This window comes from Gallinula chloropus (assembly GCF_964237585.1).
Source record: "Gallinula chloropus genome assembly, chromosome: 20".
NCBI lineage: Eukaryota > Metazoa > Chordata > Aves > Gruiformes > Rallidae > Gallinula > Gallinula chloropus.
In genome coordinates, this window is record NC_140105.1 from 7,564,744 (window position 1) to 7,582,576 (window position 17,833).

Sequence of the window (17,833 nt, forward strand, 5' to 3'; positions counted from 1 at the left end):
ACGGGACCCATCCCAGCTGCAGCAATGGGCGCGGGAAGGGGGTGGTTGATGTTTCCAGTCCTTCCCAGTTGAGCTGGAAAACACAAACTACAATTTGAAAGGTGAAGTCTCGTCCGTTCTGCCCCAGGCCATGGTGCAGGAGGGGTCTGGCGGGTCCTGATTGCGTCTTTTCTCCTTTGCACAGGGGATGCTGCAGCCGTGCAAGATGATGGATGGACTGACAGCCGCCCAGCAGTTGTTTATCCACCTGGAGTAACTTACCCAGCACCTCAGCAGAGCAGCTCTGCAGGGAAGGGGTCGTTTGTCAGATCCAAAGACCCCTCGGTGCAGCGAGGGGAGAGGAGCTCCTGCTGCTTCCCCCCCGTTTCGGGGTGAAAACGCCTCTTCAGCTCCACATCTGATTAGATGTTTACCAGGAAGGAAGGAAGGAAGGAAGGAAGTGAAAAATAGGGTGACAGTGACTTCAAAGGGTGGGTTTTGACTTCTAAGAATAACTCCGCGACTGGCGTCGACTGCAGGAACAGCGGCCGTGCCTGGGTGTGAGAGGAGCCGGAGGGGACGTCGCCACAGCCAAGGGAGGGAGCCCAGACCTCCCGTCCCTGGCCCAGAGCTGCTGAGGAGGGGACATTCCCATCACTGCAAAGGCTTCGGGAGAGCTCGGCTGCACCCACGGGGACCCAGCGCTGAGAGCTTGGGGAAGGCAAAGCCACCGGTGGCCCGGCGAGGGTGGGAGGGGACACCATGGGGACCCCCTCCCCACGGGCGGTGCTGGTGCTCGCCGTGGCGCTGGCGGGGCTCTCAGCCCCCCGAGCAGCGTGCAAGCAGCCCAACTTCATCGTCATCTTGGCAGATGATGTGGGTTGGGGGGACCTTGGGGCCAACTGGGCAGAGACAAAGGAGACCCCGAATTTGGATGAGTTGGCAGCTGCAGGGACAAGGTAAGGTCTGTTCCCACGTCCCTGGCCCTTGCCAAGCATCCCTGGTTTCACTCCTGCAGGGACCAGCGGGTGAAGGGGGTTTCACTGACATGGTTTTGGGTGCATGAGGAGTGTGTCCAGAGCCCAGCACCTCGGGGTGCAGCTTCATCCCTCCCCACTGGGACCGACGTGCTTCATTCCCCGCTCCAGACCCTCATCCCTAGGGCAGAGGGTGGGTGTGTGCTGGGGGGCAGGGAGGGATGGGGCTGTGTTAGACCATGTGGGGGGCTTGTGAGTGACAGGGTCCTTTTCATTTTCCAGGTTTGTGGATTTTCACTCTGCTGCCTCCACTTGCTCCCCATCCCGTGCCTCCCTGCTCACAGGGCGTCTCGGCGCACGCAACGGGGTGACCCACAACTTCGCTGTCACCTCGGTGGGCGGCCTCCCCATGAATGAGACCACCCTGGCTGAGGTCCTGCAGGAGGCTGGGTACAGCACCGGGGCTATAGGTAACACGCACCATGCCGAGGGGGTACCCGGGGGCAGGAGATGGGATGGGGGACACATGATAAAGGTGCCCGTGGGGAAGAGGTGCAGCAGGTAGTGAGGTGAAACACTGGTGATTAAAGTCTGCAGGGCCACATGGAAGAGGTTTTGCACGTTCCCCTGGGTTTTCCAATCCCAAACTTTAAAAATCCTCCTTTCCCAGTGTGTGGAACTGCCTGAAGTGCAGGCACAGCCCAGTTCTCCCCTTAAGCTCTGACTGCTCCACCTCACATGGACCGTGACGGGTTTCCTTTGGCAAACCGGGGATGCCACTGGTGCTGGTGCAGTTGGCACTGCTGGCCCCTGTGGGTCCCCCCGACAGCCCCAGCTGTTTGTGAGCCCATTGCACCCTCAGCTCCTGTTGCCTTTGCATAGAAAAGCCCTTGGTTTCTCCTTTCCCCCTTAGTTTTTGGAGTTCTCCATCTTGGATTGTAGCGTTTGGTGGGAGCAAGCTTGTGCCAGAGGGGTCAGAGGATGGAGGTGGTTGGTTGGGAGGGGTTAGAAAGTCATCTTCTCTGAAGGCCAGTGCATGAAAGAGCCTTGTAAGGCTGGAAGCAGTTGGTTTGCACAGCCATGAGATACCTTATGTATTTTTTCTGAGTTTCTGCCAAAAAAGGCACTCTGGGCCCGCCCGCAGCGCACCCGAGGAGCTTTGCTGTTGCAGATGAAAGCCCCCAGCGCCTCAGGCACCTCGTGGGTGATGGCTGGCAGAGAGCAGAGCTGCCTGCGCCTCTGACATGGTGTTTTGTGGCTTCCACACAGGCAAGTGGCACCTGGGACACCATGGCCACCATCACCCCAGCTTCCGTGGTAAGGACTGCGCCGGCAGGGACCAGCCAAGCATCCCGTGGTCACCTGGTCCCCACCAACACCCTCCCTTGTTCCACAGGCTTCGACTATTACTTTGGGATCCCCTACAGCAACGACATGGGCTGCACGGACACCCCTGGCTACAACCACCCACCCTGCCCGCCCTGCCCGTGGCACGGCGCAGCTGCCAGGTATGGGGATGCGCAGGGGGTTCAGTAGCTGGCACTGGGAGGTGGGGTTTTGTACTGGTGTTCCCAGCCCTGAGAGCTGCCCTTCGCTGTGGTCCCCTCCCCTTATCCCCCCGTTTTGTCCCCTGCAGCAGGGTGCAGGTCGTGGAGGCGGGTCAGTCCCCGCTCTGGTGACAGACGTGGGGTGGCTTCTTCCCAACAGGGTGGCACGAAAGGGCTGCTACACAGAGGTGGCCCTTCCTCTCTTCGAGAACGTCACCATCGTCCAACAGCCCGTCAACCTGAGCAGCCTGGCAGCGCGCTACGCGGAGGAGGCGGCACGGTTCATCCAGCGGGCAAGGTGAGTTGCTGTCCCCTTCACAGGGAGAGCTCATGAGTCACCCCAGATGTCTTCTGCATCGTGTCGGTGGGGTGCTGGGGTGGGAGGGGGGCGGAACAGGTGTTGCCCTGTGGTTCTTGGAGGGCAAATCTGGGGCCTCTATGACTCGGTTTCCAGCCGAGGAGGTGGAAGCCATTGAGGTTCCTGCTGGGCTTGCTGTGGGAGCCCTGGGACGTGTCTCCTCTGAAGGGATCATGTGTTGTTGAAGCCACTGTTTACAAGGGAGGGCAAAGCCTGAGCTGAGCTGTGCCTCTGTCCTGGGGGAAACAAGCAGCAAGACCCCAGCCAATGGGGACAACAGGGAGGGGGTGAAGAGCAACCACCCCTCTGTCCTTCATCCCTCTGTCTGTGAGGTGGCTCTGCCGGGCTGTGGGGAGCCCGGGGAGGGGGAAAGCTGGTGGGGGTGCGGGAACAGGTGCTGAACGTGTCTGAACCTACCCTGTACCTGGGGTTTGCTCCGTTTTGGGGACATAGTGCTCTGGAAGCCTTCAGGGTGGGCACAGGGAGCCTGGCATCCTCTTGGCAAGGAGCAGAGCGGCTCCTCCGGGACCACGACCCTGAAGCTCTGCTGACGAGTTGCATCATTTTAATCCCTATTAGCAGTGGATTATGAGCTGTGACTTTGCAAAACGCCTCCCTGCAGAGGGGAAGAGCTGCGGGGCAGCCGTGCCAGGGCCCATCCCATGCCCGAGCCCATCCCATGCCCAAGCCCATCCCGTACTGGGGCCCATCCCGTACCAGAGTCCATCCTGTGCCTGCATCCAGGGATAACTCAGAGCTGGGGAAGGGCCACACCGGTGGGGCCTGCGGGTGTGCTTGGGGAGCAGTTTGTGTAATGGGGGGGGGAAACGAAGGGCTGGGTAAGGAAACGGCTCGTTATAACCCCGGGATGGTTCCACATGCACACTCCCTATGGTTTATCCCCTTTGAGTACCAAGAATTGGCTGGGGTGTGGCCCAGCCCTGCGGCCAGGATGCAGTCAGGCTGTGTGCCCATGAGGGGGCTGGAGGGTACATGAGGGCCAGGTTAAGGGCAGCAGCGATCCCTCCTCCTGCACAAAGTCCTGGGCTGTGGAGCCGTTGGGAAGCTGGGAAAGCATCACTCAAACTCCAGGGTAATGGGAGAAACCTTTAAACTCCCAGTGGCATTTGGGGTTATCTGCATTCCTGAGGATGGGATCAAGCAGGTGCCTGGCTCCTCTCACCTCCTGTGTGGCTCATTCCAGTTTTCCTGGAACACCAGATTTGTCCCTTTGGTGGTTATTTAACCAGTTGTGTCAAGGGTGAGTGATGGGAGGCAGCGAGACTCAGCTCTGCTTGGAATGCTGTGAACATGTGAGCAAAAGTCAGGGGCGTTTGTCCTCAGTTATGGATTAAACCTCCACTCAGGTTTCCAGAGAATTCTAAAACTGAGCACCGTGGCCATGAGTCCACCTGGGTGCCACCTCCAGGCTGCTCTCCACCGCTGCCAGGTGGGATGTGAGCCAGGGGGGAAGCATCTTTCCCCTACTCCAGCATCTCTGGCATCCGAAGGGGAAAGATGCTACGCAAGGGGCGCGTCAGCATTTGGCAGGGGCTGGGAGCGCAGCCCTTCGTGGGGCTCCAGCACTGCTGGGGAAGGATGCGACAGCTCCAGTTTGGGAGGGATTTGCTCATTTTCCATCCCCAGGTGGGTGACAGGCAGAGGAAGGAAGTGCTGAACCGCACGTCGGAGGGGCCCTGAGCCATTTCTGGAGGCAGCGACCGGGTGGCCGGAGCTGGGCGCGTGCGCGGGCTGGGGCACGTCCCTGGGATCCGGCTCCTCCCCACCGCTCACCATCCCACCCTTCCCTTCAGAGATCCCTGAGGAAGAGCGGGCCGCGTCGGAGGAGATAAATATAGCTGTAAACAAGAAAACAGGACATGTCCTCCAATGATTGGAGAGCAAACAGGCAACAGGGCGAAGCATGGCGAGCGAACGTGCCGCACTCCTTGTCTGGGGCTGCTCGGCAGCACCGAGGTGTCGCTTGGGGTCGGACGGATGTCCTTCTGCTCCTCATCCTCAGCTGAAGTCCCCATCAGGGCATGAGCACTTGTTGGGGTGGGGAGAAGGGACCAGAATGGGACCCATGAGTGAGGGGAAGGAGGTGGCTGTGGGACACCAGGAGATGGAGGAAGGGGCAAGCCCGTCTCAAACGGGAAGACAGTGGGCAATGGGAAGAGGCTTAGGCAGGAGCCAGAGGGGCCAAGCATCCCCCTGCAAGGGAGGAAGATGCCTGGAGGGTTTCCTCTGGGCGTTGCAGCAGCAGCAGGCTGGCTGGGGAGGCTCAGAAGGGAAGGGCCACCCCTCTGTGTCCCCACCCTGGAGACTTCCAGCTGCCCCCTTCCCTGACCCAACTGAATGTGCTCCCCCTCTTCCCCATGCAGTGACAGCGGACGCCCCTTCTTCCTCTACCTGGCGCTGGCCCATATGCATGTCCCGCTGGTGCCCCCACTGCCCCCCACCTCGGGCAGGGGCATCTACGGAGCTGCCCTGAGTGAGATGGATGCTCTGGTGGGACGGATAAAGCAGGTCAGCGACAGCCACGGGAAGGGCAACACGCTCCTGTGGTTCACAGGTACGGCTGGGAAGCAAACCGGCATCCCTGTGCTTGGGTGGGGGATAGAGGGGAGCACACCCCCTCTTTGTGCTCTGCACTGGATGCTCCCAGCTTCTCTGTGGACAAGGAGCTGCCAGCAGCTGCCCAGCGCTGTCACATCATGGGGACGGGGGTCCCGGGCTGCTGTGGCTGCTCAGCTGGGTGCCCACCCCGCCACCCCCGCTTTGGCCACCGGCCTGAACTGGCAAGGCCGGCTTAATTAAACCACAAATCCTCACTCATTAAGAAGCCCAAATCCGCTCTGGCTGAGCAGCCTCCCTAATGAGGATGCCTGACGACAGGAACAGCTCCACTGCTCATTAACACCCGAAGCTGGTGGCAGCCGTCCCCACCCCGCGCCCCAGCCCTGTTCCAGCCCCTCACCCGGCTCTTGGGCAGCCCTGGAAAATAAACTTCTCCCACCAAAAACAACCCAACCCACTGCTCCTGCTGGTGTGGAAAAGCATCAGAGGGGTGGGAAGGAGGGATGGAGGGGGTCACTTGTCCTCCCTTGCTTTGACCCCCCAGTTGTGGAGGTGCCTCCCAAAGCACCCCAGCCCTGATGTGGCTCACAGGGACGTTTCTCTCTCTTGCAGGTGACAACGGCCCATGGGCACAGAAATGTGAGCTGGCTGGATGCCCAGGACCATTCGTGGGGGCCTGGCAGAGGCAGCGAGGTAACCTGGCAGCGTGGGGAGGGCTCCCTGTCCCTGGGGATGTGGTGGGGGGTGCTCCACAAAGCCCTTCATTGCCCATTGATGGGGACACATGGAATGTTTCATAACTCCCCCGCCTTTCTGCTGGCTGCCACCCCATGCTGAGGTACCTTGGGTACCCCCCAGCATAATTTTTGTCTTTCAAGCAGGCAAATTTCCCCCTAAAACTGGTGTTGTGGGGTAGGCTTGTCTGTGCCCCCCCCAGTCCCTGTTACCCTGGAGCTCCACATGAGCAGCCCCTGGCTTTGCAGCCGGATGCTCTCACCACCCCAGTGCCAGGTCCATTGGCTCCATCAACGTCTCACAGCCCCCATCCCCCCACCAGCAGCGATCCCCCCATCCCAGCCCCACCAGTCTTTGCTTTTCTTTTTCCTTCTCTCTGCTGTTTGGTTGGGTTTTGTTGGGTTGGGTTTTTTTTTTTCCCCTGCCTTTCCTCCTTTTCCGGCCAAGCCATCTGCTCGGTGGGTTCCTTTCAGCCAGAAGCACGCATGAGTCAGGCGTTTCCCACTTCTGCTCGTGTTACGCAGTGTCAGTGCGTGCTGGGCTCAGTTCCCCTCTCTGCTCAGGGTCAGGAGCGGTGCTGGAGAGGCCACGGCCGGCACCTCTTTCCTCCTCTGCTTCCTGACACCCGGGCCGTGCAACCGTAGCCACTTCCCTGGGCAAACACTACCCTCCGTACTGGCTTGCCTTCCTTCCCCTTTCCCAGAGCCCTTCCTTTGGCTGGCCCTGGGGATGAAATCGTGAGCTTAATTTATTGTATTTGTTTGTTTTTTTAGTAAACAAACCCTGCTGACGGCCTGGGCTGCTCTTGAGCAACCGCGAGTCACAAGCCGGAGCAGATGGTACAGGCAGTTCAGGAACAAAGCTGGGAAAACACGTCCCCTTTCCAGCCCCTCACTGCCCGGCAAAAACCCCTGGAGCGAGCACTGGCTGTGGTGGGAGGCTGGGGAGGAGGTCGGGCTGGCAGGGCTCTAGGAGCTGGCTGTAAGTGCCACTGGGAAGGATGGCTTCCGAAATCCCTCAGCTGGCTCTTGCAGGGATGTTTGGAAAGGCAGCCCGGTGTTACTGTCCTCTGCCAACACCTGCCCCAGTGTGGGCTGGGTGAGCAGGATGCTTGGCTATCTCATCCTGGGGGTATCCTCCTGTCGCTCATCCAGAAAAAGCCCTTTGAGGAGCGGGAGGGCAGGGAAGGATGGGCTGCTTGGTGCTGGGTGTGTGGGATGCTCAGCCATCCCATCCTGGGTGTATCATCCCTCATCCAGAAAACGCCCTTTGAGAAGTGGGAGGGCAGGAAAGGACGGGCTGCTCAGTGCTGGGTGGTGGGATGCTCAGCCATTCCATCCTGGGAGTGTCTTTCCATCCCTCATCCAGAAAAATCCCTTTTCCAGGGAAGGCTGGGCTGCTGGGGGCTCTATAGGTGTTGCATAGCTTGGTGTTTCCTTGTAGGGTCCAACCCAAATTCCAGGGGTGTTTTCCGTTGATGTTGGGTGTTCGCTGGGGTTGCTCCTCCCTGACAGAGAGCAGCACATCCATGTGTGTGCCTTCCCTTCTCTGCTCAGGGAGGTTCCTGCAGCCCCCAGCCCACCCCAAAAGCCTGTCTCCTGCTTTGGCACCAAGATCCCAGTAAAGGGGTGCTGGGATGGGGATGGACGTTGCAGGGGTGTGACACTGGGCAGGTTTTGCAACAGGTTTGGGAGGCTCCAGACCTGGTGTCCCTGTGCCAGGGTCCTGCTGTGCACAGTGGGATTGGGACCAAGGATTCCCTCTCAGTACAGGGATGCTCAGTTCAGCTTTCCCAGAAAGCTGTGGGCTCCACAGTCCCTGCAGCATGGGGGAAATCCCTGGTTGGGCTTGGGGTGTTTCCACCCCTGTTTACTACCCAAAGTGTTAACGAGAGCTCCAGCATCCTAATGTTCTGATGTCCTGGAGATCCTGGGCTGCTCATGGCAAAGCTCTTGGAATGCCATTGCCTCGTTGGGAGGACAAGGTATCCAACGCACGTGCAGAGATGGGGATTGATATTAATTACTGTAATTGCCATGATTCCCTAGGGTGTCTGAAGGCAGAGGAGGTGCCTTGCTTATGCTGTGATGCGTGCTGGGAGCACGGTCAGGTGTCCCACAGCCACGGCAGATCCCAGGGCTGGCTGTGTCCCAGGAGATGTTCATGGTGGGGAAACACCAACGGGTGGGAGAGATCAGGGATGTGCCTGGCCCGTGCTGGCAGGATGGGCAGAGGGGTCAGAATCCTTTTCCCTGGACTATTCCTCATTTCACTGTCACCTTACGTGTCTCCATGGGGGGGTGGGTATGGTGGCATCGCTTGGGAATGCCTGGAGCATGGGGCAGTGACTCCCGGAGCAGCCGGGCTGGGATGGGGACCGGTGCTGGGGCACGGAGGAGCGTTGGGGTGGCCGTGCCACCGCGGGGATGTCACCTCTCTCTTGGCTGTGCCCGGAGGAAATGGCTTTGGGTGAGCGCCGTTGCCATGCGCACGCTGAAAGGCAGGAGGACAAAGGCTGCGCCTGGGAAGTTTGCTCCGTGAATCGGGCTGGGATTTTCTGTTTGCCCCATTCCCAGCCCCTTCCCCCCCCCCTGCAGCTGCCTGGGGCCCTTTGGGCTATGGCCAAAGCAGAGGCTTTCTGACACCCTCCCACCCATTTTGGCACTCAGCACCCCCATTTTGATGCTCAGCATCTCCTTTTCAGTGCTCAGCATCCCAGGTGGAGGAAGGGACCCAGCAGCTTTCCCACACCATACATCCCAAACTCTGGGGCAGAGCAGGAGTGTTTTGGGTGATGCCAGGGACACAGCTTAATGGGTTAATTAGCTGTCAGGAGGGTTATCAGTGGGCTGGGTGTTTAACGATGTGGGTATCTGGTGGGCTGGGTGGCTGTCCATGCTGGGTGACTGTCTATGGGGAGGGCAGCAGCCCCATCCGTGTACATTCCTGCATCTCCCACCTGCTCCCTGCTCTTGCCCAACATCAAAAGCAGATGGAAACGTGGCAGCTCTAGCTGTTGGGTGTTTCTCATCCCTCACCGGAGTGCAGGAGAAACACAAAGCAGCCCCAAACTGCACCCCATTCCCCCCCACCCCCTTTCCCTCTCTCTTTTTAAAAACTCCTGAAACTCCCTAACCCATCTCCATCTTCAGTGAAACCCCCTTCCTTTGGGATCATCTTTACTTCCCAGTGGCCCCTTTCCCAGTGCAGCTCCAGACTCAGGAGTTTATCCCATCAATGCAGAGCTCCTGGCAGTGGGATGCTGAGCGCTGCCCTTTTCTCTTGCAGGCGGGAGCTCAGTGAAGCAAACGACCTGGGAAGGGGGGCACCGGGTCCCAGCGTTGGCGTACTGGCCCGGCCACATCCCTGCCAACCGGACCAGCCACGCTCTGCTCAGGTAGGAGCCCAGCCAGATCTCCCCTGGGGAGCGGGACAGCCCCTCAGTCCCAGTTTGGAAGGACACTGGGACCCGGGTAGTGATGGGGATTTTGGCAGCACACTGGTTATCACCCTCCTGGTGCCAAACACCGTACTTCTGTCCTCCCCCAAGCCCCTCAGACTTAATGCTCGGGCAGAGAGGAGCTGAAAGGGCTTTTTGTGGAGCTGGTGGCTTGGCGTTAGCAGCCGCCGGGCTCCGTGTGCCTCCTGGCCGCGGCGGCCGGGTGCCTCCTGGTAATTAAAAGCTGACGATGTTCTCTCTCTCCCCCGAGAAGCTGGCTTAGGCTTTGTGGTTTGTGAATGGCTTTATGTGGAGGAGGGTGCGGTTGTGGGGAAGGCTGGCCGGAGAAATGGCGCTTGCAGTCAGCACAGGATGCGGCCGGGCTGGGAGGTAGCGAGTGACTTTTGCTGTTTCCGGCGAGAGCGGAGGGGAAGGGATGCTGCCTGCCCACCCCTCGCCTCCCTGGGGCACACTGTGCTGCGGGGGGGAGGAGTTGCACCCCAATTTGCAGCCCTCCTTGGTAGCAAAAGGCAGCGCAGGGGGTTCAGCCTTGGCTGGGGGGTGCCCAGGCGCCTTTCCTGCCTTTGATGGCACATGATGGTGGAACTCAGGGTGGTGGGGCTGTGGTAGACATGAGAGTGGTGGGGCCATGGTGGAGCTCAGGGTGGTGGGGCTTGGAGCCTTGCTTGGCGCTGGGCAAGTATCCCAGCTGCTGGAAGCCAGTCTGACTGGGAGGCCCTGGGGAGCACTGGATGCTGAGATAAGCTGGAGCTGCTTGCTCCTTACATGGCCTGAGGGCAGCTCTGGGAGTTGGGGAGTGGGGAAGGTTGAAGGCATGAGCTGGGGCACTGACATCTTGCGAAGGGGACGGGATACACGCAGCACCCCTTGGTTTTACCTCCTAACCCTTCCCCTCTGTGGCTGGGTGATGGGCCGACAGCTGGGCCATGGGGCAGAGCTGCCACCCCACGCCCGCTTGAGCAGCCAGGACAAGGCGGTGCAGGATCCGTGCCCATCCCCATCCCCCTGTCCCGCCAGTGTCCTCACCCCCCTACATACTGCAGCCCTGCAGCCAGCCCAGGCATCCCGTTTATCTCCTCGAGGACCTTTATCTCCTGCATTTCCCAGCTCTGGTCTGGCAGGTCAGACAGCTGGAACCCTGGGAAGCCAGTGGTGTGGGGTGTGCTGTGTGCCGGCTGCTCCGAAAGGGGCTCTGCGGCTCCCTGGGAGTCACAGCGCACACGGCACCCGGCACCCCCCACACAGCCCCACAGCTGCTGACACAGGGTGATGCCTGGGTACTGCAGGGTGATGCCCGGGTACCGCAGGGTGATGCCATGGCATCAGGAAGAGAAAACCCCAGTTTGGGGACATGCTCAGAAAGTTGACGCCACAGTGGCCTCAACCACAGCCTGAAGTTTTAGGGAGGGGCTGCAGGGGGACAGAGCAGGGTGCAGGGCAGGGGCTGCTCACTACTTGCAGTGCCGTGGAGCGGGCAGCTTTTCTCTCTGCCCAGAGTCACTCTTGGGGACATCCCTCCAAAGACAAGCGTGTGCTGGGTTAGCTTCTGGCTGCCCTCATGAAACAGGGCAGCTGAGGACTTGCACCCCTGGCTGATGCAGAGTCCAGGGAGGGGATGAAATCTCTGTGCAGATGTGGCTGGGAAACCTCTGTGGGACCTCTGTGGGACCTCGGGCTGGTAGGATGCTTGGGAAGGGCAGGCATTAACTGCCTGCACGAGCATCCTTCTGCCCCCATGGTTTCACAAACGCTGCCAGTGTTTTGGGAGAAGAGCCTGCACCTCTCCTCTCCTCGGCATCGCCTGGCTTCATGTCCTTCCCAGCACAGGGAGTGGAGGAGCGAGCGGAGGTGAACATGCCCAGGGGGCCAGGGAAGCTGAAGCCAGCAGAGAAATGCTGATGCATCACTGGGGCCCTGCACCTGCACGCTGGTGTCTGCAGGAAACTGCCTCGTCGGCTTTTCTTAATTATATTTAATCATCGGAGCCGCCCACCGAGTATCTGCACTTCCCTGTCCCAACCTGCCAGAGAAGTGGGGCAGAGAAGAAATAGGTCAGTGGGGTGGCAAAGGAGAAGCGAGTTGCATCATGATGCTGGATGTGCCACAGCCGTGGGGCTGGGCAGGCTGGGCACACCAGCTGTGCTGCCGTGGGGCTGGGCAGTCTGGACACGCTGGCCATGGTGTGGGGAGTGCTGGCTCAGCTGCTGGCACCATGGCCTTGCTGGAGCAGGGCAGCACTCCCTGCTGCTGCTGTGCTGGGGATGCTGGGTGCCCACACAGTGCCCTGGGCAGCTTGGTCCCTCAGGGTGCAGGCAGGGAGCTGCATGTCCCTCAGCCCTCCGATGTTCAGGGTGGCAGTGGGATGCTGGAGTGGTTTTACACCTCTCTTGGCTGGGGCAGGGGGTTGGCAGCACAGCGTCCCCCTTCCCTGCAAGCCCAGCTTCCCCAGGATGTGCCTGCTCTGGGCCCTTCACTTTGATACCATCTTTGACCAAAATCCCATTTTTTCACACCTTTTGCTGACCACCTTTGCCCTCAACCACATCATCCTCACTCCTTGGTACTGGTTTCCAGTGGTCCTGTCCCCTGGCTCTGGACCTCTCAGTGCAACCACACGAGCATCCGCATGCGCTGTGCTGGGGTCCAGATCCAGAGGGTGCTCAGCACCCATGGGACCAGGAGTCCACTGATGGGGTTCTGCCCCACTGCGGGTGGGCTTGGGCTGCCCCCAGCAAGGTGCCTACAGGGGTGTGCCCTGCCTGGGGCACAGCGGGGAACCAGGGTTTGTTTCTCCTGGGCACTGGGGCTGCCTCCACGAGCTCGGTACAGGGGCTGCCTCTCAGCAGTGTTTGTTCTTATTTGTTCTCTCCGTCTCTTAGCAGCTAAATTAAAACTCGTTGAATGGGAGAACCGGGGGCCCTTGAGCCCCGGGCGCTTTTCTCTCTCCGCTCACGCAGCCGCTGTCACACACCGGGCGGGAGCGATGTGGTGGCAGGACTGTGGTGACCGGACCGCAGTGACAGGACCGCAGCGGTACTCTGTGTGCCCCTCAGTTGGGGGACTGAGTGGTTTGCCACCCCCACCTGTACGGCAGTTTCCCAGCCCCAGCTGTGCATTGAGCTGCCAGCACGGGGGGTTTTGCAGCTAGAGGGGTGCAGGATGAGACCCCAGCAGCTGCCTGGTGCTGGTGGCTCTGCCAGCTCCTCAGCGCCCATGCCATGGCTTCATCCCTGGGGAGGGCAGTGCTGTGACGGGTCACTTGGCCACACGGACGTCCCACTGTACCCTTGGGGCTGTGGGACACCCCCAGTGTGGGGTGGCTCCTTTTAAAGGTGTGGGGTCACAGAGGAGGGATGCTCACAGTGGTGCCGGGAGGTGTGTGTGGATGCTTGTGCCTCATCGGAGTGGGATGTGAGGGTCTGACATGGGGGCTGCGAGACGGAGCCAGAGAGACATGGGGTGACCCACTCATTCCCTGCGTACCCTGCACTGGGAAGTGACCGAGGGTGAGCCCTGAGCGCTCCTCTGTGGCTGAGGCCCCTGAGCAGCCCGGGAGGCTGTCGGTGGAAATGCTGACAGGCGCTTTGGTGGGAGCTCACGAAATAATAGCACCGCTCTCATGTTCCATTCTGGCTCGTGCTGCGCCATGCAAAAGCGAGACCACATTTTCCTGGGGCGACGGGATCTGCTGTCATTGGCGTAAAAAGTCCCTGGGCCAGCACTTTCTCTGGAGGGTGACCTGCTGCCTGTCCCACGTGTCCCTGGCGGGGGACGGGAGGGTGGGAGGGGGCAGCCCTGCTCCCCACTGTGCCCCTGTCTGGGTGTGTGGGCTTTGCCAGGCATTGGGAATGGCAGATCCCGGCTGAGCCCGCGGTGCCTGGCAAGCTGCTGGCGCTGGGGTGGGAGGTGTGGGATGTGAGGGCTTGCCAGGGCCGAGTCGCTGCTTGAAGCCAGTTTTAGTTGGGATGGGTGCTGGGAAGCAGCCAACCCCCCCACCCCGCAAGGTGCTTCTGGTGCCCCTGGGTGAGGAGTGGTGGGGTTGGGAGGATCCTCTGTAGAGGGGCTTCACTCTTTTGCCTCTTTCCCCAGCATCCTGGACATCTTCCCTACGCTGGTGGCCCTGGCTGGGGCTGCGCTCCCCCCGAACAGGCGCTTCGATGGCTTGGACGTATCCCCAGTTCTCTTTGGGCAGTCAGATGTGGGACACAAGGTAAGGCAGAGCAATCCCCCTCCTGACAGCAGTTCCCACCACCTCCGAGCTGACACAAGGAAGTGGGGAGCAGAAAGGCTCAGAGCTGGGACATGCAGACCCCTGGGAGGGGGAGGAGGAGAGCTGGAGCCAGCTGAGTGCTGGGCCAGGGCTGGGGGTTGCTTGGGCTTGTCCCCCTCCCCAATTGCAGGAGGTACATGGGTGTGGGAAGGAAAAGCCTTGCCTGTAGCCGTATTCCCTTTATTTATCTTGCCAGATCAAGACATAATGCAGCCCTCTGCCTAGCTCCTGGGCCAGGGGACGTGCCCGTTACTGGTGCCCATGTGGGGCAGCCCACCCCGTACCCTGCAGCTCTCCATCCGTACAGAGGGAGCCACCAGCAGCTCATTTAAGCCTGGAAACCACAATTAACAGACTGAGCTGTGTGGCCCTGTCTTTTTCTTGGGGTTGCACAAGATTTTTGCGGAACCAACAGAAAAAGAAGGGGAAAAGAAAACCCAAAAAATGGTTTTACCAGTCCCACAGATAAAGCCTGGTGTTGCTTTTAAAGTCCACCCTCCTGCAAGCACCAGGAGCCAGCTCCCAGCAGGGATCCTGGAGTTGCTTTCTGTGTCCATCAGGGGTTTGGTATTTGCTCTGTATTTATGGAACCCGCTGCTGAACCCTGAGATGAAGCAGGGAAGTGGGTGGGATGTGGCCAGTGCGTTCTGTGTGCTCCTCAGGATTAACCCTCTTCTGCAGGCACGGCACTGGGAGGGGGGGGACTGGTGGCTTGCTGGGAGCAATGGTTTGCTGGGAGCAATGTTTTGCTGGGAGAAATGGTTTACTGGGAGCAGTGGTTTACTGGGAGAAATCGTTTACTGGGAGCAATGGTTTACTGGGAGCGATGGTTTACTGGGAACGATGGCTTGCTGGGCCTCCTGGCGTAACCTTGCTTGGCGTCCCAGCCCACGTGTTCGGCACTGGTACAGCCTGTGACGGGGCTGGGGCGATGCCAAGGTCCTGCTTCCAGCGAGGGCTGTTTACAGTGAAAATAAACACATCCTCCTGAAGGTATCAGGGTGCCCGTGCCAGACGGACACGTTCTTCCCAGGAACCTACTGGCAGAGGGGTGTGTGCCAGCTCCCTGCTCCCCTATGTAACCAGCCCAGAGCTCCGAGTTTGGGTGCTGGTTTCCTGGGAAGCAAAGCCTTTATTTCCCCCTTTCCTTTTTTTATATTAAAAATAGCAAAAGCACGGATCAATAAAAGGCTTCCAGCCCTGGAAATGCCTCTTGAAAGGGCTCTATCAAAATGAGCTCTTTAATTATGCAGTCAATTAAAGAGGCTTTTTCTCAGTGTGGGGGTTTCTGTGGCAGTTTTAGGTTGGGAGAAGGGGAGGGGAATAAGAGCCCTAATGCTGGACGGCAGCATCCTGGCTGTGCCACTAACAGAGCGAGTGAAGCTCTAAGGCTGGATGTGGGTGAACTGGTTTGGTTCCCAGTACTTCGGCTTTGTGGGGCCTTGAGGAATTGTGGGTTTATCCATTGGAGCTGGTTTATTCTGACTGGGGAGTGTTGGCACAAGGGGACCCTGCAGTGGGGCCAGCACTGAACCCTCCCCCTCCCCACTTTTACACCCTTAATTTCTTCCACCACCCCTTAAAACGTGATTTTTAAACCAAATTCCAGAGGATGGTTTCTGCAATGGAGGGCAATAAAAGGAAACCAAGAGCATTTGGAAATCACCCCCCGCCCGGAATCCTGGCATTTCTGGGATGAGTTACCAGCTGTCCCCCCCTTCTCCTCCTCCTCCTCCTCCAAGGCAGCGGCCGCATCCAGACCAGGCAGCACAGGACCAGCATCTCTGGGTGCCCAGCAGCACTGGGAGCTGGGGCAGGGCTCTGCGCCGGGCACCTGCTAAGACATCTCTGCGCTCATCAGCTGCAAAGGCTGTTACTAAACTTGGCACTGCAGCTGCCTACAACTCCAGCAGATGTTTCTCATTTTTAGCACAGTGGAAATTTCTTGAATCACTTTTAAACTCGATTCCCAGGGAGGAAACCTCGAGTGACTCATCCCTCAATGGAGCCATTGGCTCAGCAGCAGAGATTGTCTGACGGGACCAGCGCCGCTGAACTGTCCAGCTCACTTGTCTTCTCACCCCCGTGTGCCAGAGCAGCCATCCCATGCCCATCAAGTGTCCCAAATACCGCAAGGAAGGGACCTGACCCACGCTCCCCTCTCTCCTGACCCCTGTTCCCTGTGCTGTTATTAGGGAAGGGAGCGCTAGCACAGCGCAGACAGGCTGGGGGTGTTGTCCCAGCACCTCCCCTACCCTCACACCTGGGACCTCACCCCCTGCTTTGCTCACTGCTGGCCATAGGCAGTGATTCGGCTCCCTTGGGTACCCGTGAGCTGAGCTGTGAGCACAGGGATGAGAGTCCCGTCGGCACAGGGCAGAGCCTGAGTCCGTCCCGGCTCCAAAATCCTCTGCCCTGCTCCATGGAAAGCTGCCCCACCATCCCCATCCCTTTGATTGCCATCGAGCTCCGCTGGGGATGTAAATTTGGAAGGGGGGAGGTCCTGCACACTGGGCCAGGGAGGCACGAGGAAGATGCTGTTTATTCCAGTGCCCCTTTGCTGTCAGCCCACCCTTCAGGAAGCACAACTCAGTTGGTCACTCAGAGTCTGGTGGCTGAATGGTGCATGGGTGGGATGTGGTCTCATCTGGGAGGGTGTGGGTCTCAGCTCTGCCATGGGCTGACGGGCATTTCTCTGTTCTCCTTTCAGGTTCTGCTCCACCCCAACAGTGGGGCAGCTGGGAAGGACGGTGCGATAGAGGCACTGCGACTGGCGCAATACAAGGCGTTCTATACCACAGGTACTGCCACCCTGCTAGAGATTATAAAGTCTGGGTAAAAAGCTCCTGAATCTCTTGGTTCTCTGCAGGTACAAAGCCAAAACAGGCTCAGGTTCATTCAACCAAGAGCAAACTCAGCGAGGAGTAAGTGTGTGCCCCGCTGCGTCTGTGTGATGGGGCTGCTGGTTTTGGAAGCACTCTCAGAGTACCAGTGGGACCCAAGTTCCCAAAGTGGGATGTGGTGGGCCTGAGCCATTGCAGAGGGGTGAGGAACACAGAGGTGCCTGGGCAGGCAGCAGTGTGTGTTTCTCTCCCTAGGCGGGGCGATGGCTTGCGATGGGAGCATTGGGCCAGCCGAGCATCACCAGCCACCTCTCATCTTCAATCTGGACCGTGATAGGCAGGAGCAGGAGCCTTTGGATGTGGCATCCAGAGAGTACCAGGCGGTGCTGCCCGCAATCAGCAGGGCTTATGCCCAGGCTCTGGAGGACATCGCAACGGACAACATCTCAGTTGCAGATTACTCCAGAGACCCGAGCGCAGCACCTTGCTGTGATGTGCAGCACGTGGCCTGCCGATGCCAAGCACCCGGCGCTCACACAGCCACACCGGACTGCAGTGTGGAGAGGAGAGCAACGTGGCTCCTTCTGTAAGCAAGTGATTCCTCAGGTTGCTCCTTCCCCCGAGCCTGGTTCCTGCCAAGGGGGCTGTTGGTGTGGGCAGGCACCCGGCTGGAGGCTGCTGTCCTCTCTGCTCGTCGCTGTGACACAGGGAGGTGAGTTGGTTGTGGGTCTGCATGAGGGTCACCTTTGCTGTGGAATAGGGTACGGGGTGGCTCTGGGCATGGGGAAGGAGCTGGTCTTTTTATGTAGGGCTCAGTTGAGAAAGAGCCATGTCTGGGATTAAAACTACCGTCTGTGGGGGCAGCTTCTGGTGAGAATTCCTCTGTGAAATCTGTTTGGCTTTCCTCTACAACTGACCTTGCTGGTAGGAGGATGGGGCACAGAGCAAACATCCCTCCAGTTGCCAAGACCCTGGAAGTCTGGGGCTGCAGAGAGAAAATTCCTGACTGGCATGAGGTGAATGCTCTGGGAACCAGAGCACCTGCCCTGTTGAGTGAGGTTTATTTGGGGGGTTACGGCAGAGA

The 17,833-nt window shown here is 59.3% G+C and overlaps 1 protein-coding gene across 1 annotated transcript; it reads left to right on the forward strand.

The window, feature by feature from the left end:
- Positions 1–741: 741 nt before the first annotated feature.
- Positions 742–17,600, forward strand: ARSG (arylsulfatase G; the record flags this gene model as incomplete). Its single annotated transcript, XM_084273775.1, has 11 exons — positions 742–938; positions 1,239–1,426; positions 2,226–2,273; positions 2,353–2,464; positions 2,664–2,801; positions 5,246–5,436; positions 6,054–6,134; positions 9,465–9,573; positions 13,726–13,846; positions 16,617–16,707; positions 17,005–17,600. The coding sequence occupies 11 exons, from the start codon at positions 742–744 to the stop codon at positions 17,337–17,339; spliced, it is 1,611 nt and encodes a 536-aa protein (XP_084129901.1). The 3' UTR covers positions 17,340–17,600.
- Between the last annotated feature and the right edge of the window lie 233 nt (positions 17,601–17,833).